General features: G+C 49.7%; 1 protein-coding gene across 2 annotated transcripts in view; it reads right to left on the bottom strand.

Moving 5' to 3' along the window:
- LOC146237738 (myosin-10) overlaps positions 1–24,637 on the bottom strand; it is a 49,175-nt gene that overhangs the window by 7,463 nt on the left and 17,075 nt on the right. Inside the window, exons 4-33 of one of the 2 annotated variants that reach the window (XM_084685392.1) lie at positions 21,961–21,988; positions 20,282–20,384; positions 19,597–19,626; positions 19,324–19,338; positions 18,481–18,498; positions 15,232–15,324; positions 14,306–14,369; positions 14,067–14,165; positions 13,576–13,719; positions 13,348–13,443; positions 12,376–12,494; positions 11,571–11,723; positions 10,806–10,979; positions 10,540–10,713; positions 9,531–9,645; positions 7,357–7,550; positions 6,805–6,926; positions 6,611–6,680; positions 6,299–6,459; positions 5,862–5,970; positions 5,603–5,734; positions 5,029–5,235; positions 4,582–4,719; positions 4,299–4,422; positions 3,670–3,841; positions 1,576–1,788; positions 1,196–1,340; positions 722–928; positions 350–454; positions 23–175 (exon numbers count right to left, since the gene is read on the bottom strand). In XM_084685392.1, coding sequence (XP_084541518.1) covers positions 23–175; positions 350–454; positions 722–928; positions 1,196–1,340; positions 1,576–1,788; positions 3,670–3,841; positions 4,299–4,422; positions 4,582–4,719; positions 5,029–5,235; positions 5,603–5,734; positions 5,862–5,970; positions 6,299–6,459; positions 6,611–6,680; positions 6,805–6,926; positions 7,357–7,550; positions 9,531–9,645; positions 10,540–10,713; positions 10,806–10,979; positions 11,571–11,723; positions 12,376–12,494; positions 13,348–13,443; positions 13,576–13,719; positions 14,067–14,165; positions 14,306–14,369; positions 15,232–15,324; positions 18,481–18,498; positions 19,324–19,338; positions 19,597–19,626; positions 20,282–20,384; positions 21,961–21,988 — 3,677 coding nt within the window. The remainder of the gene's footprint in view (positions 1–22; positions 176–349; positions 455–721; positions 929–1,195; positions 1,341–1,575; positions 1,789–3,669; positions 3,842–4,298; positions 4,423–4,581; positions 4,720–5,028; positions 5,236–5,602; positions 5,735–5,861; positions 5,971–6,298; positions 6,460–6,610; positions 6,681–6,804; positions 6,927–7,356; positions 7,551–9,530; positions 9,646–10,539; positions 10,714–10,805; positions 10,980–11,570; positions 11,724–12,375; positions 12,495–13,347; positions 13,444–13,575; positions 13,720–14,066; positions 14,166–14,305; positions 14,370–15,231; positions 15,325–18,480; positions 18,499–19,323; positions 19,339–19,596; positions 19,627–20,281; positions 20,385–21,960; positions 21,989–24,637) is intronic. The other variant, XM_084685393.1, reaches the window with a different exon arrangement.

The raw sequence follows: 24,637 nt of genomic DNA, 5'->3' as shown, positions 1-24,637 counted from the left end.
CGAGTGAGTGTGCCTTCCTGACCTGGGCCTGCAGGCTGTGCAGCTGTTTCTCCAGGTTCTTGCGCGCCTCCTCGTCCTCCTCCTGCTGCTCCTGCAGGGTGCTCTTGTCCTCCTCCAGCTGACGGATGCGGCCGCTCAGGTTCAGCTTCTGACGGGTCTCCTCCTGGAGCAGCTCCTGCTCGCGCACACACACACACGCACACACACACACACACACACACCAGTTCAGCAGTAGTTACAGCACTACTCTTCAGCCTTACGTGGAAGCGAAACGGAAGCAAAACCAGTGGACAGTGAGGGTGAAGATCTGGTGAAGACGTCTCCCTCCCTCACCCCCTCCTCCTCTCACCTGAGTGTCCTGCAGCTGACCCTCCAGGCTGGCAGAGTCCTTGGCCAGCTTGATTCCCTTCTTCTCGGCGTCCTCGAGCAGCGCTGAGATGTTGTCCAGTTCCGTCTGCAGACACACACACACGCGCAGGTTCTCTCAAAACAGCGGCCCGCACCACAACCACAGGGACCACACGGCAAGGGGCCGCTAACATGACAGGTGATGAAATCGTGACATTTTTCACTTGAGCTTGTTTCCAGAGCTGCTTTGGAATCCACTCAACATGCATCTGTTTTGTTTCAGTAAACCAAAAAGACCCCCTCCCTCCCCCTCCCCCCACACACACAAACACCCCTCCCCCCAACCAAACACCTGACAGTTTTGCCCTCTGACCTGTAGTTTGTGCGTGCGCTCGGCCAGCTCCACCTTGGCCCTCTCTCCCTCGGCGGCCCGGGACATGGACTCCTGCAGCTGGCCCTCCATCTTCTTCCTCTTGTACTCTGACTCGGTCTTGGCCTGCTGGAGGCTCTTCACCTCGCTGGACAGCTCCTTGTTGTCGCTCTCCAGGCCCTGCTTGTTCTTCTCCAGGTTGGACTTGAACTGCAGGAGGAAGCCAGGTAGATGGGGGAGGGGGGAGGGGGAGGGGAGTCAGAAGCAGTACTGGAGATCCAAAAATGTTGACGGTTCACTTTGGAAAGGCTACACTGTGTTTAGAACAGCGTTGCTGAATATATATACCATCAAGAAAACTCAAACAAAATTCTGGAAAATCACAACAACAACTAAAAAAATTGATCCGATGCTGTGTGTGTGTGTGTGATCATATGTAGTGCGGGCGGGAGCATGATTGGCATGACGGAGGCCCACCCTCTTGGCCTGCTCCAGCTGCTCAGACAGCTCCTCCAGGGCGGTGGAGTGCCTCTGCCTCATGTCCAGGATCTGGGCCTCGTGGTTCTTGGTCTCCTCGTCGATGGTCTTCTTCAGCTCGGCCACCTCCTGCTCTCGCTTGGTCCTGGGGAACACGGAAAAAGAAATAAACGGGTCAGAAAGACCTATCTGGCAACCCCCCCAAAAAAGTTTGAAAGATTTTTAAAAGACTCCTAAAAGATGATTTTGTCCCTCGTGCAACTTCTTGCATTCACGTCCTGAATGACTTGAAGCCCAAATGTGATGGACCTGTGAGCCCCTCCAGGCCGGGGTTAGGAAGTGATGGACCTGTAAGCCCCTCCCCCCTCGTCCCCGGGTACCTGAGCTCCTGCTGGGCGGCCGTGGTGTCCAGCGTGTCCTCCAGCTCCGTCTTCAGGGCCTCCAGCTCCTCGCTCAGGTCCCTCTTCAGCTTCTCCGCCTTGTTCCGGGAGAGCTTCTCCGACTCCAGGTCCTCCTGCAGCTCAGCCAGCTGGGCCTGCAGCTCCCGGACCTGCTTCAGGGCGTTGTTCTTCTGGGCCGCCTCGTCGTCGCCCCTGAGGAGGGGGCAAAAACCAACGACTGACTCGACTCCCGTCGGAAACGAGTGTGGAGAAAACTAAAGCGTGACATCGTCGAGAGGTGTCAAGAGCGGCGACAAACGGCAGAGTGTCGTCACAGGGCACGTCAAGATGACCTGCGACGTCAAGTTACATATGAAAAACGGTATTGTGAACTGTAATGAAACATCCTAGCCAAACAGACTATGGGGTATATAGCAATGTGACGTCAGTCATCAGACTATTAAATGGACCCGCTTCCTCGAAGCGGTTGGCAGGCTCGTGTTGTGGTGTGGCTGGCGGAGGCCAGTGAACACATGGTGGCAGTATAACAAGGTTTTCAGTGGTGAGGGACCAGTGTCACTGGGTATTACTCTGGCTGCCTGTATGTATGCGTGTGTGTGTGTGTGTGTGTAGGCGTGTGTGTGTGTTCAAGTCAGGAAGTAATGTCATTGACAAGGGGCCATAATGAGATTGCATATTTGTTGTTGCTGGTGGTCAGGCTAGATTAGACTCACGCCAGCATTCTTAAGACATTCTTGAGTGTTATAGCCAACTTTTCTGGAGGAAAACAGACTATAGGCCCAGAGCCAAAACAAACGAATGATTCCGGTGGTTGAATCATAACAGAAATTCAGTATGTGAAGCCCTGACACCATGATAGGGGTTAACAAGCTGTTTCATACTTCATATACATCTTCCAGACTCTGGTAGCTCAATACAACTAAAACTGTCAATGACTCTGGAAATGTTATTGACAGTTAAATCGTTTAGCACTGTGACTAAGTCGTGATGTCAGGGGATAATCCATGACCTCAGCCTGCACCCATATATGGTCTCTGTCTTCAGTGCAGCCGTACAACGTCACAACTAACCGATTCCAATTAACCTTCATTCCAATTAGCTCTGCAGGAAGTGGAACTCATTTGTACGTGGCCACAGAGCTTTCACTCACGAAAGTGAGTGGGGACTTAATTAAATGTGACAACCAAACGTGCTGGCCATGAATATTTCCACTGCGCCTCCGCATGACTGTGAATTTGACTTGGATTAATCAAACTCCGAGACGGAGGTAATACTTGGACTCAAGAGGAAACCCTTGGTATTTCTGGACGCTGTCTGGTATAAAAAGCCATAATCTGGACGTGTTTTTGTTTCATCCAGATCCATTCAAATCTATTGAAATGGCACTCTGAAGAACAAACAGGTCTGTGAGTGATTCCCTGTCGCCTGAGATACGATCCGTTGTGGCAGCCAGCCTCATCCCTTTATTCCTTTCCGTGGAAACGCTCTGGTCATAGGTTGGATGGAGGACATCATCAATCACCGTCGACAAGCGCTGGGGGAAGTGCATCGCTGAGCAGTGAGCTCCGTGCTGGAACGTGTGTATTGAGATCGACCGTAAGTCAGGGCAGTGGCATGCGATGATTAAGCCAGCCAACCGGTGCCACTGAACCCTGAGCAGCTGGGTTGGGTCTCCGGTCGTAATCCCGGAGTTCAAAGCCAAGTCACACACACACTCACTCTTCTCAGCATGTCTGCATTGCAGCCTTTCGGCCAGTGCGCTGTTGAATAGCCGGGAGTGCTGTTGCTACGGAGACCGGATGTATAGCAAATCGAAAGAGGGCGGGGGGGGGGGGGGGGGTGACAACAACAATTTGTGTCTGTTTAAAATGACTAGTGATTAGGCTACCTGGTTGTCACGTGTGCTCATTGGGTTACCCTGGCCCCCAGGTGGCCTCCAGGTGTCCACCACAAAGTCCTGGTGAGGTATGGGTGTTGTAGTTCAGGCTCCACAGAGTCCTGGTGATGTGTGGGTGCTGTAGTTCAGGCTCCACAGAGTCCTGGTGATGTGTGGGGGCTGTAGTTCAGGCTTACCTGGCCAGAGCGGCCTGCAGCTCTTCCTCCTTCTTGGCCAGCTGGACCTTGAGCTCCTCTATCTGGGCCTGCAGCTCAGCGATCTGGTCCTGCAGGTCGGTGGTCTCGGCGTCCAGCTTCCTCTTGGCCTTCTCCAGCTCCTGCCGAGTCTTCTCCTCCTTCTTCAGGCGCTCTGAGAGAGAGAGAGAGAGAGAGAGAGAGAGAGAGAGAGAGAGAGAGAGAGAGAGAGAGAGAGAGAGAAAGAGAGAGAATGTGAGAGAAAGAGGGAGGGGGAGAGATAGAGAGAGAACAAGGTGGGGGAGCACAGCTTCACTAGGAGGTCAGACTATTGTCCATGACTCAATGCTTAGGTCACTGGTCCTAACAAGATCTTTCCCTTACAGAGCTATTAAAACCCTGTAGGTGCACACCGACTTCCGTTTTGTTCCAGTTGCACCCACATAAAAAATTGCAATCTCATCTAGGGGTGTAATCCATCTGAACTTCTCACTTCCTCCCTCCTCATATCCTTGTGTGTGCTATTTGTTTTTGGGGGGGGGGGGGGGTGGTGTATCCTTCTCTCTGTTCTAGCAGGCACTGCGTGAAGTATCCAACGCGTGACTGAAGAGGCGGGTATTTGAGCCTCTTACCCTCCAGGTCGACCATCAGCATCTCCTGCTTGTTCTTCACCTTGCCCAGGTTCTTGGCCTTCTCCTCCTCCTCGGACAGCTGGGAGGTCATCTCACTCACGCGCTCGTCCAGGAGCTTCTTCTCCTGTTAACAGGGAAAAGGACCTTCTGGTCATGTCGACGGCCATCTGCCTCCCCGTGTCGTCAGGGTCTGGCGTGTTACCGTTAACGGATCTTTGTCCTTGGGGCTCGCCCCCCTGCTATCTACTCCATTGGGGGTGCGGGGTTCCTCTCCCTGCCTCACCTTAAGGAACTTGGAGTTCTGGTCCTCCAGCTGCAGGATGTCCTCCTCCATCTTCTTAATCTTGGCCTCGGCCGTCACCTTCTCCAGCTGCAGCTTCTGCCTGGCCGCCTCCTCCTCGTCCAGCTGCTCCTCCAGGTCCTGGGGAACACGACACGACCGGGGGAAACCCGTTAGATTTACAGGGTTCGGATCGGTCGTCTCCATTCCACACTCTAATGGTGCGGGTACATACGCGTGCATGTGTGTGTTATTTGTGACCGGAGCTGGTAAATAGGGCTGCATTTTCGGAATCTTCAATTTGCGCTAGGACGCTTTTTTCATATTACAAAAGTTACAATGATATATACATATATATAAAAATAATGGGATCACTGAACCCTCCCATCTGTCAGCAAAGCAGGCTGTAAACACCAGCTCCTGTCCTACTTGAAGACTTTTCATCCCAACCTGGATGTGCGTCTGCATCTTCTTCCTCTCGTTCTGCATGCCCTGGTTCCTCTCCTCTTCCTCCTCCACCCGGGACTCCAGGTCGTGGAGGATCTCCTCCAGCTCCTGCTTCTTGGCTGCCAGCCGGGCCCTCATCTCCTCGGCCTCGGCGAACAGCTCTGTCTCGGCCTGGAGCTGCTCCGCCAGGATGGTCTTCTCCTCCAGGAGCTGTGGAACCACAGAGGAAGACGAGTGACCACTCTCAATAGGGACTGAAACCACAGAGGAAGAGCAGGGAGACGAGTGACCCCTCTCAATAGGGACTGGAACCACAGAGGAAGAGGAGTGACCACTCTCAATAGGGACTGAAACCATCGCAAGGAAGCCTAGATTAGCTTGGGTGAATTCTGTGCTCAGGATACCTCATGTGCGGGTCAACACTATCAGAATGTTTGTTTTAGAGAGTCGCTAACGGAATGTCAGAATGTTTGTTTTAGAGAGTCATCTCTCAAGCCACAGTCTCAGCCTTAATGACAACACAAGATTGTCAGCATGCCCTTTTCGATCTAGGGTCGTGTGATGAGAGGTGATTTACCTGCTGGTGTTTTTTCTCCATCTCCACCAGTTCGCTCTCCACCTTGCTCTGCCTCTCCTTCACCTTGACCAGCTCTTCGTCTTTGGCCTGCATCTCCTCTTCCTGCCTGGTGACCTGGAGCAGGGGCTTCACCTGGGAGACCACGGCCAGACAGGAAGGTCGGGTTAGGTACCGAGGCTGACCCGTGTGCAAAAGCTGAAACCCCACACACACGCACACACACACACACACACACACACACACACACATAACCACACACCTTGGTGAAGAGCCTCCACCACTGCCAGTGGCGCAGCTTCAGGTAGGCGGCGCAGTTCCTCTGCAGCACCTTCAGAGCACTCAGCTGCTGCTGCTTCTTGGAAAATGCCCTGGAGAGAGACACACAACAGACTTGTCAGGACTCGAGACACCTTTTAGGTGGGGTGCCCAGGTGGCTCACTGGGTCAGTGCGCATAGCAAATTGACTAAGGGCTTTGAAGCTGGGTTCGAATACGGCCTTGGGCGCTTAGCTGCATGTCGTCCGCTCTCTCTCCTCCTTTCCTGTCTCTCTCTGTACTACCGATATTTACATAATAAAAAGGCACAAATCCCCTCAGTCACTTTCGACAAGGCTAACGCGTGCCAAACGAGCTTGTTTCCAGGAGAGGGGGCCCGCTCGTGCCAAGGGTAGACTTCCTGGCTCAGGAGGAAACTCACTTGCGTGCCAGGTAGCCCCGGCAGACGGACTGGAAGTAGATGATGACGTCGGTGATCTTCAGGTCCCTCTCCTCCTCCAGGTGAGCCAGGACTCCGGTCCGGAAGAAGATCTTGCTCTGGCCAATCCTGAACAAGTTAGGATCCAGCTCCAGAGCGCGGATCTTCAACATGGACAACAACAACCAAAAATACAATAGAAATACATTAGATCGTGGAATAAGAGCCACATTCAATGCATTTTTATAGACCGTATGCTTCATTTGGATTGATCCCAGATGAAGAGGTCGGCAGGGTAAGTCAGAAGTCCATTACCATTCTCTCACAGGCCTGCTTCCCATCCATGAAGCCTTTAGGGATGGCGTTGGGCGTGAGGATCTCATATCTGGGAAAAGCAAACAGAGCAAACGTTCCACCTTAAGGCCTCTGTCCTTCATCGTGAAATGATTATCTGTGCTATGCATCAGCGTAGGAATCGTGCACGACGCGTTTGGTTTTGGCCCGGTCACCTTTGTCTGAACTCCTGGAAGATGATGCGGTTGGGGAAGCCCTGTCTGCAGATGCGGATCCCCTCCAGAACCCCATTACACCTCAGCTGGTCCAGGACCAGGTGGGGCTCCAGCTTACCAGCCTGGGTGGAGGGAGGAGAGACAGAGAGAGACAGACAGAGAGAGACAGAGAGAGAGAGACAGAGAGAGAGACAGACAAAGAGAGAGAGAGAGAGAGAAAGAGAGAGAGAACAGGGAGGATAAACCGACCCAGTTGATTATTTAAAACCATACCCAGCAATTCATCCATGAACACTCAGTGCTGATACACAACTACCGACGTCTATCAGTTAGTGGGGCTGCAGTAGTCCGGTGGCTCATTGGCTAAGTGCACGTACCATGTAGGCTGAGGCCTTACTGCAGGGGCCTGTGTTGGACTCCAGCCTGTGCACTTTACATTTGGCCAACACATCTTCCCCTCTCTCTCCCTCCCCTTTACATTTCTTGCCCCTCTTACACGGTCTCAATCCCAATAAAGCAGCCATGCCCTACAAACGCTTGCGGCTGCCTCACCCTCTTCTCGTGGTTGGGGATAATGCAGCGGACGAAGTTGGGGTTGGTGTTCCTGAGCGTGGCCATGAGCTTGGTGAGCGACTCCTTGTAGAGCTGGCCCACTGTGCGGAACATGCCCTTCTTGGTCTTGTAGGTGGAGCCGAAGGCCGTCTCGTTCATACCGGCCACCTGGTCCAGGCCCACGATGCGATCCACTGAGAGAGGAGACGACGGAGGGGGAGGGGTTTAGTTAAGAGGTGGGAGAGATGGAGGGACGGGTGATGGCAGCTGCAGGTGGGGATGGATGAGATGAAGGAGGACCTGGGACTAGAGTGCCAGCCGCGCCTGTAGAGGTCAAGGGGCAAGGGAAGTGACAGGAAGGAGCTACGCCTGGAGCGAAAAGATGCATGCTGAAATCAAAGGCTGTGCATTTGTCCTTCATTGACGGGAATATAAAGTTATATTTGAACAGATTTACTGTACTGGCTTAAGATGATTAGGGACAGTGCTGCAAGGCTGTTACCAGTGACGAGAGCAGTACGATTGATACTAGCCTTCTCCTTTCAGCAACCTTTTACAGCAATAAGAGTTTTAACATGCTTATATTGGGTATTGATTTGTGCATTTTAGAAAAGAAAAGCGTTCAATGTCTAACATCCTAACTGTTAGGAAATGTATGGAAACTGTCTTTACCTTTCGTGTTCTTATCTTCTCCATTGTCATCCGTGTCTAATAATCTGTCTTAATCTGGGTCATAACCTTTCCTAAAGAGGGCATTTTATGTTGTGTTGTCACTGTCCCGAGACAACCTGCTGTTCTCACACTGTGGCTGTCCACAAGTCTGATACAAGAGGCACATGTTTGGGGTCAACTTCCCAATCTTTCAACGTGGTAGAAAACGCATGGGAAAAACAAACAGCCTGTTGCTTTCACCCGCACCAGTATGGAAGACGTTACATTCAAAACATTTAAATGTAAATGATCACGGTTCATTTCAGTGTAACCATAAACTTGTGGAATGTTCTAGAATTTCACTATGTAGTCTTTAGATGTGCTCCCACTGTCGGGACCTACTGCACTGACGTAGAGACACAGGGCCAAAACAAATGCCAAGTCAGTTCCATATGGTTCCAATTCCCTGCTACTGGGATTTTGACTAGCAGAAGAAAAGCGGAAAATTCATGGCTATTAATCTTTCTTCAGTCAGTTGAAGTAGAAGGGATAAGACCCTTGAGGAAAATGGCAGGATCCCAGAAAAGGGTGCACTGGCGCCTGAACATGTTGTGTTTCAGTGGTTCTGACCATACAAGGTTCATGACACCAACTGTTGTCATGAAAAAAAAGTTACCCAAGGTAAAAAGCTCAAAAGAAGCCCACTATTCTTAAAGGGGCAGTTTAAACGTTGAGGTATCCAACTCTGACCAATACTGGATCGTGACATTCGAAAATAAAAACTATGGCAATACATCTAGTTTATCTCTGGACTTAGTAGTATTGCATTATCTAAGAGCATGGCTGATGAGTAGAGGAAAGCTGAAAGGTATTGATATTGCCAGTCCTTACTGAAACACTGTGCCATGCAGCCAAGAAGCAATGGAAGCTTCCGGAAGTAGGCTACACGATGCGCTGGGTAAGCATGGAACCTACTGCATGGCAACCTAGAGCAAAGTCATTGCCAGTCATTCACCTGGAGGATCATGGAGGCTAGTGACATTGTCATAGAATGAGGCCCTTTGAACGTTCTGAATCTCTACAACAGAGAGAAACAGGGGGGGACGGGTGGACAAATAAACAAAACAGCACACAAACACAGACCTGCCCCATCACAGTGGTTAATAAGCTAAAAGGAACATATCTTACCTTCGCAGTTACAGAAACATTCAAACCAACTGTTCCAGAATGAAAAATCAAGGACGGTACATGAACAATTTGGCTTGTAGTCCCAAAGGGCCTTTCATTCCTCATTAGGTTGGATGCAGATGGGGGGGGGGGGGGGGGGGGGGGGGTTGAGCGGTTAGGCAATCGGGCTAGTAATCAGAAGGTTGCCAGATCGATTCCCGGCCGTGCATAAATGACGTTGTGTCCTCGGGCAAGGCACTTCACACTACTTGCCTCGGGGGAATGTTCCTGTAATTACTGTAAGTCGCTCTGGATAAGAGCATCTGCTAAATGACTAAATGTTCATGTGAATGTACCGTCTTTCCAGAGCTCTGCCACAAACTTGTCGGTGGACTGGTGCAGCAGAGTGGCCACGTTGTCGTTCAGGGGGTCCATGTTCTTCATCAGCCACTCGTCTGCCTTGTAGTCCACCTGAGGAAGGGGAAGGATCCATGTTGGACAGAGGAGTGGAACAACAGAACCTTGTGGAACATCTAGACATTTCAAGAATAGTCTGGAGATGTCGCGTTACAAAGCGCTTGCCAAAGCCTACGCTCACTGTCACGTCCCCCCTTCTCTGTTATGCGCCCAGCAGACGTGACGGCTTGAATCACCGCGAGCGTAACGTTTTAACGGCAGCGTCCACGTAATGGTGACCAGATGGGGTTCGCACAGCGGGGGAAGCCCGGCTGATGTGAACGTGGTCACTCTATTGCGCAACGCGGGCCGGTGCGGACACCGGCCAGAACAGCCGGGGGCTCTAATCCTGCGCTGGAACACTGTGACGAACGCGCGTCAAGGTTACGAGTTGCTGACAAGACGAGTCGGATGATGGGGGGAAAAGTTAGTGGGAAGACACGGAACAGGGACAGAAATAAAATCCCTTCAGCTCACGTTATATTGCCTCTTAAAACAAAGGACCCGATGTTTCTCCAACAACTCCACATGAGAGAGATCCCATGACGGTTGAAATGGAAAAATATTTGTGCATATCTGGGCTTTCAATCATGTAACACACACCACATTTATATGGACGGTTACAGCCAAGTCATTTGGCAGAATGATTGCTGTTCTAAGTGCTCTGCCTAATGGGGTCCACGTTCATTAGCATCAGGATGGCTCAACAGATCAGTATCCTTGAGTGGATGGCTGTGGGGTTGGCCAGGTAGATGTGAGTCAGAAGCCAGACTGATTCCCGTCCCCCTATCCCTGCCATTCAACGAATAAACCCAACCCCAAGCAGTTTTAATGGAGACTTGAGATGAATTCTTCAGCGTCAAGAGAAACGGGGTCCACCAGATGGTCTGCTATGTGGGTTGAGCGTACCTTGCCGGCGTAGTGGATGATGCAGAAGTCCGCTTTGTCCTTGAGCTGGCGAGGCTTCTGGAACTTGGTGTGCGTGCCCTGCTCCTGGCTCAGCTTGTCCACAAACGTCTTGTCCGTGGCCTTGGGGAACCAGCACTCCTCGTCCAGCAGGGCCAGCACCCCAGGAGGGTTGGCCTGTTGGCGAGGGCCCACGAGACGGACAGTGAGACGGGTAAGGAAGGTGATAACGGTGAATGGAACCGTTGTCAAACCACACACACTCTTACCGGTCTCTCGATGAGGTCGATGCAGGGTTGCAGGTCCAGGCCGAAGTCGATGAAGCTCCACTCGATGCCCTCCCTCTGGTACTCCTCCTGCTCCAGGATGAACATGGTGTGGTTGAACAGCTGCTGGAGCTTCTCGTTGGTGTAGTTGATGCACATCTGCTCAAACGAGTTCAGCTGTGGGGGGGGAGGGAAAAAAAGGGAGCGTTAATGGTTCAATGAGGCCAATTCTGACTGGAGGATTCACAAACGTGCCCACTCCCTCCCAAAAAATGCCCTCAAATCGAGGGATTAACACAATGGATTACCATCCAAAATCTTAGCAGAACATGGTGGGGAAGGCCGGACGCTTTTAGTTCAAACTGGCTGCCCACCCAGTTGAACTTTGGATTATTATGTTTTGTCTTTCAGAGCGATAAGTCCAAACAAAATCGAAAAGCTGGATGGATTTCTGTTCTTTCACGATGTGATCCGTGGACTGTGAGATTTGTTTTCTTGTCGTTTTGGCAGCAATACCTCAAACAAGCTCGACAACCCAAAGCTGCCATCATGACTGTAGGAGTGCCAGCTGTCAGAGGGCCCTGGGAAGATTAACAGGTCAGACTCTTTTCAGCTTCACAGTTCACAGAGCGAGTGAGCGTCTGTTTTCACGACCAATCTCCAGCGCGGTGCTATCTCGCCGTCCGGAGGGGAACCGTCTGTAAACACGAGGGCTCTAAAAGATGCTCGAACCGTTCTGAGGTCTCTGCTTTGGGGGTCCTTGCGTACCTGGAAGATCTCGAAGCCGGCGATGTCCAGGATGCCAATGAAGGAGGCTCCCTGGCGCTTGGTCCGGTCCAGGGCCTTGTTGATGCGGTGGACCAGCCAGCGGAACAGGCGCTCGTACGTGGCCTTGGCCAGGGCCTCCACCGCAAAGTCAGCCTGGACGCACATGAAGATGAAGAGGGAGGGAGAGAGAGGGAGGAGGAGAGAGAGATATATAATGAAAGGGAAAGTGAGATGGATAGCGCTCCTTAAACCGTGATTGAAGATACTCCATGCAGACAAAAAGGTAAATTTGCAATGGACTAACATGGGGATTTAGTGTTCAGCACTGAGTAAACAAAGACTGGTGTGACAACCATATCTAGTAAATCCATCAGTGGTCAAACTTTATGGTTTGTTGCTCTTGGCTGTGGCTTTGCGGTTGGGAAGTTAGGAGACAACACACCCACAGCAAACAGTACTATTATTCTATCTGAAGTCAGCAATTCTGCCCAGGAGTGATGAGTGAACAAATGAAAGGTTCTGAACTATGTACCGCACGTGTGTGTGTGTGTGAGAGAGAAAAACAGAGAGACAAACGGAGAGAGAGAGAGGCAGCAAGAGAGAAAGGCAGCGAGAGAGAGAGATAGAGACACAAATGGAGAGAGAGAGGCAGCAAGAGAGAGAGGCAGCGAGAGAGAGAGAGAAAGAGAGAGAAAGAGAGAAAGAGAGAGAGAAAGAAAGCGAGAGAGAGAGAGAGCGAGAGAGAGAAAGAGAGAGAGAGAGAGAGAGAGAGAGGGATAGAGAAACAGACAAGAGGGTGATGTACCTGTTCTTTGGTCTGGGCCTTCTGGACGTAGTCTCGGCCCACCTTGATCCTGGGGGACAGGATGGCCCGGGTGAACTCCATCACATTCAACCCCAGCAAATGACACAGCTTCTGGGCAGCTGGGAGGGATGAGGGGAACGGAGGGAAAGGATAAAGCATGAGCGAGGGAAAAAAGTTGGAATTTAAGATGTGAGAGAATGAAAGGACAGGCCATAACATTCAGGTTATTGCTCACAAAACGGTTATAGACCAAGGAACTAACTTTACAATCTCGCATTCCTACCACACAAAAGCCAGAGCCAGAAGGTATTTACGGTGAGACCACAACTTCAGACTACCAGAACCACAAATGGTAGGTGCTTCATAGCTCCCCATGGACAGCAGCAACCAGTCACTACCTCTCTCAATTTAGACATTTCCCATTAACGACAGTCAGGAAAAACCCAACAACAAATACCATCTGAGTCACGCTCTCTACTGGCCTCGGTAACTCTGAGATATGTCAGGAGATTCAAGCAGAGGCCAGTGAAGCTCGAGCCCTTTATGACACAGAAGAGTCAACAAACAGGATTTAGGACGCTTCAAAATTCCCCCGAAGATGACATTTATCTTTCGTTCCGAAACGGAGCTGGAGAGACGTCGCATTCGACACGGTGGGAGCCTGTGGAGAAAAGGCCGAAGGAAGGAAGAAGAGCGTCGCTCTCCAACGGTCACTGAGCCAGAGCTGGGTTCTGCTGATGAAAACATCTGCTCCTGCAGAGACGGCGCTTTCCACATTTGGGCAATAACAGGCTGGGCCGCCCCTCAGTCAGCACAGACCCTCAGTACACCCCCTCTGCCCCCCACCCCCCCCCCCCCACCACCACCCTCTCTGTACCCCCCTCAGACTGCTTGGAGCACCACACGTGGAGCTACACGTGGTCTGAGAGGACGTGACATTTCTCGTGACATTGCTCGTGTAGCCTGCACTACCTGTGTTTTCCGGCATCGAGGCCTGGTCCGTGTTCCTCTCCTTCTTGAAGATGACGTTGCCAAACTGGAGCACAGAGGACACCACCTTCAACATGGCTAAAGCCGGGAGAAAAAAAACACCAACAAAACGGGGTCATGCACATCTTCAAAACATCTCCACCACCGCTATTAAAAGGACTGGTTCCTCGTCGATGCAAACGGCGCGCTTCTCCGCGGTGACGCGCTCACCCAGGATCTCGTCGTGGGCGAAGCTCATGATGTTCATGGCCTCCATGGTCTCCTGGAAGTTGTCCTTGTCCTGCTGGCCCGGGATGGGGATGTTGCCGTTGGACAGGAAGCGGTAGCTGTTGAAGCCGTCCAGCAGCAGGTCGGCTGCATGTGCACAGGGGGAGGACACGGAGATCCCATTCAGAGTCGCACACAGGTGGGGGGGGGGGGGTCGTTTACACAGATGCTTAAGGGATTTGGAGGAGGAGAAAGACAGTTGTTCTGGAGAGCTGGACCGGATTATTTTCCACTCGTCGAAACAGTCCAAATGCGGTTAAATTACAACATATTCGGTGGATTTAGGAAATGTATCTATTTAGTAAAATACTGAAAGAAAGTATACCTCAAGGGAAATGCATGCATTTTGAATATATACAGTCATTGTGGATCAAAAGACATTGCACCAAGCTCTCGGTGTTGTCAGGGGTTTATTGATGCGGCTTCATGCTCACACTTGAGGTGCTCTCCAGCCCCGGCCAGCAGCTGGTAGAAGACGTGGAAGGTGCGCTCGTCTTTGGCTTGACGTATGGCTCTGGACTTCTCCAGCAGGTCTGACGCGCGCTGGTCAAGGACACAGGCAGGACCGAGGACAGCCACGGGAGTGGGGTGGGGGTGGCTTCACAACATGATACTGCAGAAGATCACGGTTTGACCTCAGCTTAAAAACGTCCTGCGTATATCGAAAGGATACAAGTTTCGATGTTGGCTCCGACAATGTATCCGGTGACGTCAAAATTAATCCGGATGAACTTCCCCTGTAGATGCAGAGATATGACGGAAGAGTCAGGGACAAGATGCAAGGGGGAGATTTTGGAAAACTAGTCTGGTTCTATTCTATTCATATGAAGGAGCGGGAGACCGGGATTAGCTACACACACTAAGCAAGGCAGGGGACGCAGTCCTTTCATTTCTGCTTTAAGGGGGGAGGTCGTATTGGGTACAAGGTTAGGAGACCAGATGAGGTTTCTCATCATCCGCTCAGAGGACGATACATACTCAGGTTTTATGCAGCAGCACAGTGATGAATATAATCTAATAACCATGCATTTTGTCTTTTTTCCTCCATATTTATGAATCCAGTGCATCCATGGATTCTGTGAAATTCAGTGTAGTGGCAAAGATGCATAAACCATGATTTCAATGGGAATTCCATCTCATGATTATTAAGATGCCCCCCCCCCCCCCCCCCCCTCCTTTTTCTCTGAGTTACCCAACAATAAAGAAACACCTGATCTCCCTATGAGGTCTCTCTTTTCCTGCTGACTGCCCCCCAGCCTGGACGTGAGAGCTGACGCTTGCGGTGGTCGGCTGTGCACAGTAACAACAGTGGGTCTAAACTGGACCCAGAGCATTAGGATGCTAAGAGGCAGAAGCGGACTACACTGTCCAGCTGGAAAACCCTCTGTGTAATTACAACACAGGAAAAGCGGGATAATAACATTCCTTTCCATGCATTTCCCCCCACCGCTCTCGCTCGAAGCGTCAAGGAATTTCAGAAGATGTCAACACAGGCCGGATAGATCCCATTCAGGTGCCGGATGACGGAGAAACAGGGAAGCAAGGAAAACGACAGCAAAAGGAGAGGCCCCGTTTGAACACACGGACGGTCCCACTTACGAAACGCGACGAGTTGTCGTTCTTCACCGTCTTGGCGTTGCCGAAAGACTCGAGGATGGGGTTGGCTTGTAGGAGCTGACGCTCCAGCTCGCCCTGAAACAGAGCAGACGTTACAGGACAGAGCTTTGGCACAGCACACGAGCTCCCCAACAGACCAGAGGAGCACCACAGCACAGGGTGCAAACAAGACCAGAACAGTCAATTTAATACTGATCAATGACAAAACTAAAACATGCGGGTAGATAATAATGATTATTGTTACTCTGTGTTCACCGATTAAGATATGTTTGCCCAAAGTTTGACGGTTAAAAACAATCGGTTCAAAGAATGAAAACACTTAACCTCCTGAAGAAAGGCTAAAGGAATGTTTTTTAATATCTTACAAAGGATACATTATTCTTAATATCAGTAAACAAGCATCTAAATAAAAAGGTCAATAGAAAGTGAAAGACAGAGTGAGACCCACAATAGACCATAGTGCTTCTTGCCTAAATGTATTCCACCCTAACCTCCCACACTAACAACTTTGACCCTTCTATGGAAATACCAACTTATTCCCTGAACGTCAGCCACAAGCAAACCTATTGTCAAAGATAATGACACGCAGGAAGAAAGAAAATTAGGGAAGTTGTCTGCTTTCTTCAAATATGTCAGTGTTGCGATAAGCAGATGATGTCCTATGTGTATTGTACGTGTGACACAATTTCTTTTTTTTTAAGTCACTAATGAATAATCAAACCGAAAACGACGCTACTTCCATCTCTCCAAGGGTCTACTGCACTGGCCAGTGTCCACTATAACAAGCACACGAGCAAGCAAACAAACAAGGGCCTAGTCATCCGATCCACTGACGCTTCGGTTCCACACGCAGCTGTATTATGACTGTGTGGTTTATGGAGTGTGGAGAGGCCGGCAGTGCGGGGTGAGCGAGTGTTAGTGAGGCGTCCCAGTGGGGCCGGTGACAGAGATAGAGACCCTGAGGAGGCAGAGCAGTGGGAAGGGATGAACAGAGGTCAGAGGAACACGCCGCCCAGGAAGCGTCAATCAGGAAGCGTCAGTCTTCACTCTAGACTCCTCCCACTGTAGACTCCTCCCCTTGGGGACAGGAAGCCGTGATGTGCCCCCCCTCCAGCGGAACACCAGGACAGTCAGAGCTGCGGAACAGAGGACGGACCTGTGCCGATGTTTGGACAGGTGGCCCATTATGTTCCCATCCAAGCCACACGAGGAACTTGGTCATGACCAGGGAATCCAAGATGGCCGCCGTAGAACAACACGCTCTTGGCCCTTTGTTTCTCCTCCGCGGCAAGGTGGGATATTTTCCCAATGACGTCAAGCGAGCCGCTCTGTGGTCGGGAAGGAGGCTCTGTCAGACGTGTTGGAAGAGAGCGTGCTGTGCGCTCAGGACGCGAGAGGCGTTATGTGATCTCTGGCTGCAGCCCCGGGCCCGACATGAGAGCGCGACTCGCTGCTTTCATTAGGTTTTCGTGCTCCTGGAATGAGGCAGAGCTGAATTAAATAAGCCTGCTTCTCCTCCTCCTTACAGACTGGTCCCACGACACAGAGGGGCCCATTGGCTCACAAACCGACCCCTCGGGTTTCCACATCAAACACTGTCGTCTACGACGGCTTCCAATCTCTGTTTGCTGAACTGGGCGATTTAAAACTAAATTGGATTGTTTCAAAAAACGCAGATTGCCCATACCAGCAGGAGGGGGGGTGGGGGTCCCAATTCAGAGGCTTTAATAGCTGACCCACTTTCTTTCTCTTCTGACAGTGTTCAGAAACCAGTTCCTCATCCAAAGGCCAGGAAAGGGAGGCGACAGCTGGAGGGGTCATAAGAGAATCAATCGAAACTCTCCCAGTGAATCAGACGAGGCATAGGACCCAGTTGGGGACGAGTAGTTAACATCTGCTCGGCAGATTTCAGTCTGGACAGATATTACCAGCTCTTGTCAGTCCCCAAAATCTGGGTATGGTTCTACAGCCCAGTGGATTTTACATCACTGGTAAAGCCAGAAAGCGTAACATATAAGGTTTGGCGTGACCAGGTACAGTACCTTGGCTTGGTCTGTTAGTCAGTAGCCTGACGGAGGAATTATTTCATTACAGATTTTAAAGACCTATAATGATGTCTTCATTAAGCTGACGCTTTCCTCCGAAGCGACGCATGTTAGGGGGGATTTGAACCTGAGACTTCTCGATCTGCAGCCAAATCTCTCCCCACTTGGCTTTTCCCCCTGTATACACATACATAGAAAATCCACCGTGCCAATGACAGGGAACGACGAAGGGACGATGATTTAATCTTCCAAACAACCACTGTGGGAGGTTGTGTAGTCAGCCCGAGGAAGGCCTGTAGGCTGCTGGAGGTTTTGGCCCAGCCCTCTTCCCCTTCTCCCCAGGGAGGAGAGGGAGGTCTGAGTAGTGCTGCTCTTGGCTGTCCCTGCTCCCCTCAAAGAGTCCTTTCCAGTGAGTCAAACTCATGGGGAGGTGGGAAGGGAGGTTCAATAAAGACCAGTACTGCTTGCTGCACGGCTCCCTCCCGGGGAGGATGCCAGGGGGAGATCTTAGCGATGAGGTGCTGAAAAGGGCTCTGGCTCAGTGTACGACCCAGTGTAATGTATGACATGTTCAGTGTTGTTGGCGGCAGGTGGTGTCAATCTGTACACTGGGACCTGTCAGCTCCAAGAGTGGAGGGCCTGTTTATTAACACGTAGCTTAACCATGTACATCAGAGGTCTTCAACCATGGTCCTCAGGGACCCCCTGTCCTGCACGTTTGAGATGTTTCCCTGCTCCAACACACCCAATTCAAATTGATGGGTTGTTATCTAGTTAGGCAGAAGCCTGTTAACGACCATTCATTTGAATCAGGTGTGTTGGAGCAGGGAAACATCTAAAACATGCAGGGCAGGGAGGCCCCGAGGACCAGGATTGGGAACCCCTGCTCTAATGTACATGTTAAACCTATATGAGATTTCATTTGGCGATTCTTAAACGCAAGATATTTGAAGGAAGCAGAGGTCGACGGGTAAGAATGGGCACACACCATTTAACACAGGACGGGAAACGGAAATATCACAGAGGTGGATAGAAGAGAAGTGTCTAAACAGGTCAGCGAACACCCATTATCGGCTGAATCTGGAGTGGACAGAGTGGCAACAAACTGCCCCATTTACAGCATGTTCTGCCCATGGTGGTTTGAGCTGGTGAGTGCAGGTGAGGTAGGTACTAACTTGCTACTCACATAGAACAGGGGTCCACTCTGTTGCCAATGGGCAGATGCAAATGTTGTCATGGAAATAAACAAGTGTTAATGGTCATGGATACTAGGAACACGTACATAAATACACCAAAAAAATACAATTACATATCATTATTACAGTTGAGACGATTCAGACTGGACAAAATCAAGCATGAGGCAAAAGTAACTAAGAAAGAGTGACCGATGGGTGAAGACAACTACAACATTGCTAAAAGAAATGTGAAAAATCAAGACAGGCTGTCACGTTGCAATGGAAATGTTTTTGAGTTCCTAGAACTGTAAATGTCAGCTGCAATTCCACTTATCCAACCTTGAAGGAACTGTGCCAAAGCATTCACGTGGCTATTCATTTAATTCCTACGACATACAACTTGTGTGTAGTTAGCATTTTCTTTGCTGTTCAAACATGACCAACTACAGATTCAGATTGGAAAACAGAGGGTAATACTAAACTAGTGAACTAGCTTTAGAACGGCTTACTAAGTCTCCTGGTTATGCTCCTAGACTGACCCCTGAGGTAGATGTTAGTGCATGAGTCCAAGGTGTCACAGCAAGAGTACTCCTCCATCACCTTTCAGTGTAATGGCTGGGATTCCAAAAGGTCTTGCGGAACGCCTCATTTAACAAAGCAAAACATGCCTCCTGGGTCTTACCTAACATGTCATGCGTGCGATAGCGTTTCCTGATAGTGTGAATAATATGTGCAAGCACATTTACACGGTGAACGAACTTCACACTTGAAAACGAAATGGAAAGGCATTCACATCTACACAAGACCGTAGGAGGCTTGATGAACTTCCATGCAGGGTTTAGATTTGTACTTACAACTGGGTTTGGTGCCTGCCAAAAAGAGAGACTAGGTCAATCTCCCAAATGTGTTTGCCAGCCGTTCGCACAGATGTCTAGTGTACACTACAAGAAGTGTGCGCTTTGCATAATAATCTGTGACGGCACTGCCTTGCAAGCCTCGTTCAAAGCAAACACTCTTCAATCCCTTCAATTGACCCTTGACTTCAAATACCTAAGTGTGGCTGAGAGCAGGGTTGGTGTTGGCATGCACATGAACATGGTTGTGTTAAAAAAGAAAAGAAGACTTGCCTGTGGTTTGACTGGTTTTGGAGACTCTGGCTGTGTTGCAAATAAACAAATACAAATATTTAGAGGGAGGAGCACACACTCGGGTGTGCAGGCTGCGTTTCGTCAGACCCCCCCCCCCCCAACCCCCCCTCCCCTCTCACTCACTTGGTTGACGCCTAACGTGTATTCAGTCGAAATACACCTGAATCTGTCAAAACAATGACTAACAGCTAGATACATCAGGGCTAAATAAATCATTGTTATGGTACAGCCCATTCATGTAAAGTTTTCGTAATTTCAACAAAACGCTTTATACAACACTGAACATCAGCATAGCAATTGAGGAAGAACGTAACCTGGTGGTGACCTTATGTCCCCCCCTCAGCCTTTGTAAATGATCCTGGTAATTAACCATCATTGCCATCTGACATGGTGATGTTGGGTGGGTTAATCCCTTATAAACTATAGCCTAAATACCAGCGGATCAGACAGGCCCGCTCCTCTGGGAGAACATTAATACATGATCATCTGTCTGGGCTGCGAGAACTCATCTCTCATTGGTTGCGCCTTATTAGACAAATCCACACAGCACATTAGGATTTTAATAAAGGACTATATATCAACAAATTATGACCTGCCTTGTTTAGCGCAGGCAGAGATTGAGGAACGTGGAGCGTTGGATGTGGAGGCGAGGGCGGATACTCACGGGAATGTTGTGGTCTTTCCTTCCTTTGTGGGAGGAAGCGACGTGTGCCAGGTACTGGATGACCTTTTTAGTGTTTTCTGTCTTGCCGGCGCCCGACTCACCTCTGTGTATGACAGACAACACACACACAAGAAGGCTTCCTTCGGTTAGAGAATGTAGAGGACGTGAGGAATACAACTAGGAAGAACTCATATGAAACAGAGTATTTCAGGCACTTTCATAGTGTTAACATGCCATTGTGGCTCATGCGGTTGTGCTAGAATCCAATCAGATGGCCCAACACAAGTGTCTAGGGGTCAAGGAAGACATGATATTTGGCTGGATTCCACTGCCTCGAGACAGGCCTAAATTGGGCGCTTGGTGTCTGCCCGCAGTTTCTTCCAGACACAATCAAATCAAATGAAAATAAACTGCCGACAAGCAGAATGAGGCAGTGTTTTTGGGGTCTGTGTGTAGCTTCCTCCACTGTTTATTTTCAGTGTTACTTGCTTCAGCGACTGTAGTCAAAAGGCCGGGAGAATCCACAATGCTCCAGAGTGCTCTGCACCACAGTTGATGACAGCTTAGGGAAAGGGGGGACCACCTAAGAATGTCTCCTTTTCTTCGCCTCCGTTTTGCTCGACAGGTCACTTGTCAAGACACTTGAGTGACACCTTCGGAAGCGCAGAGCATAGCTGAGGCTTTAAAATAGGCGGCAATTAAAAAACCCAGAGTCGAACATTTGCTTTCAGAGTCTGCATAGTTGAGTGTGTTGAGGAAAGAATGTGGAGGCAAAGAAGCAAAAAGAGGCTGTCGCTGGTGTGACTGCTGGGTTCAGTGGCCATTGTGAACAATGTATTTATGAGCCATGGCGTCAATGTCCCTGTTGTTGGCCTTGAACTGAAGAGTGTGAGATTCCTCAGGTCCGCCCTGCAGATGAGGTAGCCCATAACTTCAAGGGCTGACTTAATCACACAGCACCTCGGTGAGGGTTATGATGTGTCTAGAGCCATGTTGGAAGTTTAACACACACACACACACTCAACACACACTGTGCTCACACACATACACTCTTGTATTGAGTAATACATTGATACTATTCATGAACATTTTGACTTGATTCCCCAAGACATGCCTCAGCATCTCCCCTCTGAACTCAGAATCTATACATGATGAAGGCTAGAGAAATGTTTACATGAACGTTTGTTATGTGGTGGCATAACCCTTGGGCATCCTATGAAGGGAAGTATCTCAGGGCTGGTACTGGAGTCAGTAAGGGACAGGGTAGACACGTAACGGGCAAAAACGCAACACCCCGACTAGTCTCCACCCCGTCCTACATGTCGCCTTCGTATGGCTGTCACACAAGATGACAGTTGAGATGCCACGCTGACATTTCCTTTGGCTGCATTCCTGTCATCAGCAGATATTGGGGCGTTCGGAGAGATGCTAGGGAGGGTCGTGTACCAAATACAGATAGGCCAGGCATTCCTCAGCCCCCCCCCCCCCCCCCGCACGTCCCTCTCTTCCTCTGATGTGTCAGACCGTTCCGTGTCCCCTTCTCCCTGTAGCTACAGAGGCCTGGAAGATTCTGATTAAATTGAGTCAGACACGTCGATGTCTAGTTAGCGGACCACACCCAGCCCTGACAGTCGTCCCAGAAGAAGAGCAGAGTAGACAAGGCTCAAAAAGTCACTCACGTGCAAAGAATGGATTGGTCCTCTCGATCTGTTGATGAGAAAGAGAGGAGAGAGAGAGAAACAGTCAGCATTAACATCCATCAATCTCCATGGTTCAGTGATTTCTCAAGGTTTTACCTCATCACTAACAGGCAGCCCAGCAGTCTCAGACCATTATGGAGGTGATTCGGGAAATTGGGTCAGTGACTAAGTGACAATTCTTGAGCCAAATTTTTTTTTTACTGAAACGAAGCCTCATATCGTATCCATCACTCGCTGATGGAGTGGAAAGTAATCTAAAATTATGAGTTAAAGCCAACCTTCCAGAATCCATGTGGACACACAAATATCAACTTCAAAAAAGGGTTAAAGGTCATTATCAGTGGGGAGGAAGAAATGTCTGCGTCTTTGAAGACTTGAGCAGTCTGAGGCGATTGAGGATTTCAGGGGGTGTTCAGAATCCCGCTTAATAAATCTGGCGATACTCAGGAAGGTAATTGTCGATGTAGCCGAGTCAAGCATCTGCATTCAGGAGATAAGGCAGACGCCGCGAGGGGGCTGAGGGACGATCTTAAATCCAGGGCCACCGCTTGTTTGTTCGCTTCACCCAGCATTGTGCGGTTGAACCAATGTTAAACAAGTAAACAAATGTAGGCACATCCACCCGGAAACACACTGGACAAACAGCAGAAAGCAGCAGCTGCCTGCGGTGAATGATAGTGTTGAGCTGGGAAATGTGGAAAACCCCTTGGCTCCAGTGGAACCACCCCAGCTTCCCTTCAGTGTCGCCAGGGAAACACAGCACTTGCAACTGGGCAGGCCATCATTTGTATTTACAGCGAGGATGGAAAGGGAAAAGAAAGAACACTGGCTTTATGACCAGATGAGCAGGAAGGAGCCATTTGAAATGACAGCCAGGTCAGGTCTGTTTGCAGACATTCAGCCAATGACTGAGCCCGCCCTCGGTCCTCTCCTTCCAGTTATGCTCTGGTGGTCTGAATGGGAACAGGAGCCTGGAGGCCTGAGGCACTGAACAGGGTCAACAGACCAAGTCGTGTTTCCACCAAACTCAATACTGGTGATCGGATTTCCCTAACTAAAACGTTTTGGAATCTTTGTTTTTCAGATTTTGCGTTGGGTTGCATGAGCTATTTGTGCATGCTGATGGGTCTACACCAAACCCCTACACTACCGAAGAGTGGAGTCACAATTGTTATCGTCTGCCCTTGGTTGCTGTTCTTCATTTGGTAAATGTTCCACTGCAATCATTATGCCTAAGTGAGTGACGATGGTGGGATCAAATCTTAAAAACAAGTGCCTGAAGCATAATTGCACGAAATTCAATTAAGTTTAATATTTTAACCGTGTTCTCCATTTTGCAGCACAAATGACGTCTTTAAGTTGTACATCTCATTTGTTTTGCCCTGATAATCTAACTCTGCGGTTACAAAAAACATTGTAACTGCCTCTGGTCTCTGCTGTCATCTCCTCAGCAGCTCTGTATGCATGAGTCGGCTGCCCTCTGTGTGGACAGTGTCACTCTACACTGGGGCAGGGAAAGACAGTACTTAGTATGTAGTTGTCTGTCATTCACTCCCAGCCTTTCAGCTAGGCTGTACTGGTGCACTTATTCGGCATCCCAGTACCAATTCCCCTCATGTTTAATCCAGTTTGGGCTGCCAGAAGAGAGAGAGAGGGGGTGGTAGAGAATCAGGGCGTCTCTGTGTCCTCTGTCCATTAGTGTGTTAACTGGGCTTCCATTAGCGTGTCTATAAAGGAATATGAAATAGTTGAGCCAAGGTTTTACATTCCGATGCATGAGGGGCTTATTCTTTCACCATTAGTTAAAATCATGGACCCTCCCCTTCTAAAAAGCCCTGGCCTGGTTTAGTGGATGTTGCAACTGTATGACCCTTCTGTCACTGACCATTTCCATATGAAATAATGGAACACATCTTTTGGCTCATGGGCAGAAAAATTGGGAGATGGCATTAGTAAGTGAAACCAGTAGCAGCAGAAGGCCAGCTGGGGACAATTACTGGCTCCACTAATCTGGAAAAATCAGGAGATTCAATCTTCTACTTAAAACTGCCTCCAGTCTGTTGCAGGACATCTGATTTGATCATTTTGACGGCCACATGAGCGAAGCGCTGGCATTTGTCAAAGTTAATGAGGCATATATATATATGGGTAATCATGGGTGTTTGATCTTTTTGAGTCACATCATTATAGCAATATTTCTGTGTGAACAGTGAGTTTAGGTCTAACAGTGGCTCCATCGGTCTTCCAGGGAGGGGTCTCCTCAGGCTGTCATATGCCTGGCAGAGTTGGAGGGTTCTCAGCTTAGATATCCATCCAGGGTCCCTTTCACTGGACCTCGAGTTCCTACTACACTGAAGGTGAATACCACAGCATCAAGTTGGACATGATGCGAGCAGTGCACAATAACTAAGTCGCTCAGGATAGTAAGTCGCTCTGGATAAGAGTGTTTGCTAAATTAATACAGGTAAATAACTCCCATGCTGTGACCAGAATCTTCCAGAATCTTCTTTTTCTTTCTGGTGATATCTTCTCTGGTGTCTGAGGTGGAGAAGCACCCTAGTGTAAGATGGGCTCGGCCCTTGGTGTCATCAATAACTCATTGGCTTCCGGGAATCCACTTGCGGATTGGTTTAATGAGTTTCCATCCAATCTGGGA

This window comes from Hypomesus nipponensis, chromosome 21, assembly GCF_054491055.1.
Source record: "Hypomesus nipponensis isolate SF chromosome 21, ASM5449105v1, whole genome shotgun sequence".
NCBI classification, from domain to species: Eukaryota; Metazoa; Chordata; class Actinopteri; order Osmeriformes; family Osmeridae; genus Hypomesus; species Hypomesus nipponensis.
This window is presented reverse-complemented; position numbering and strand designations above follow the sequence as displayed.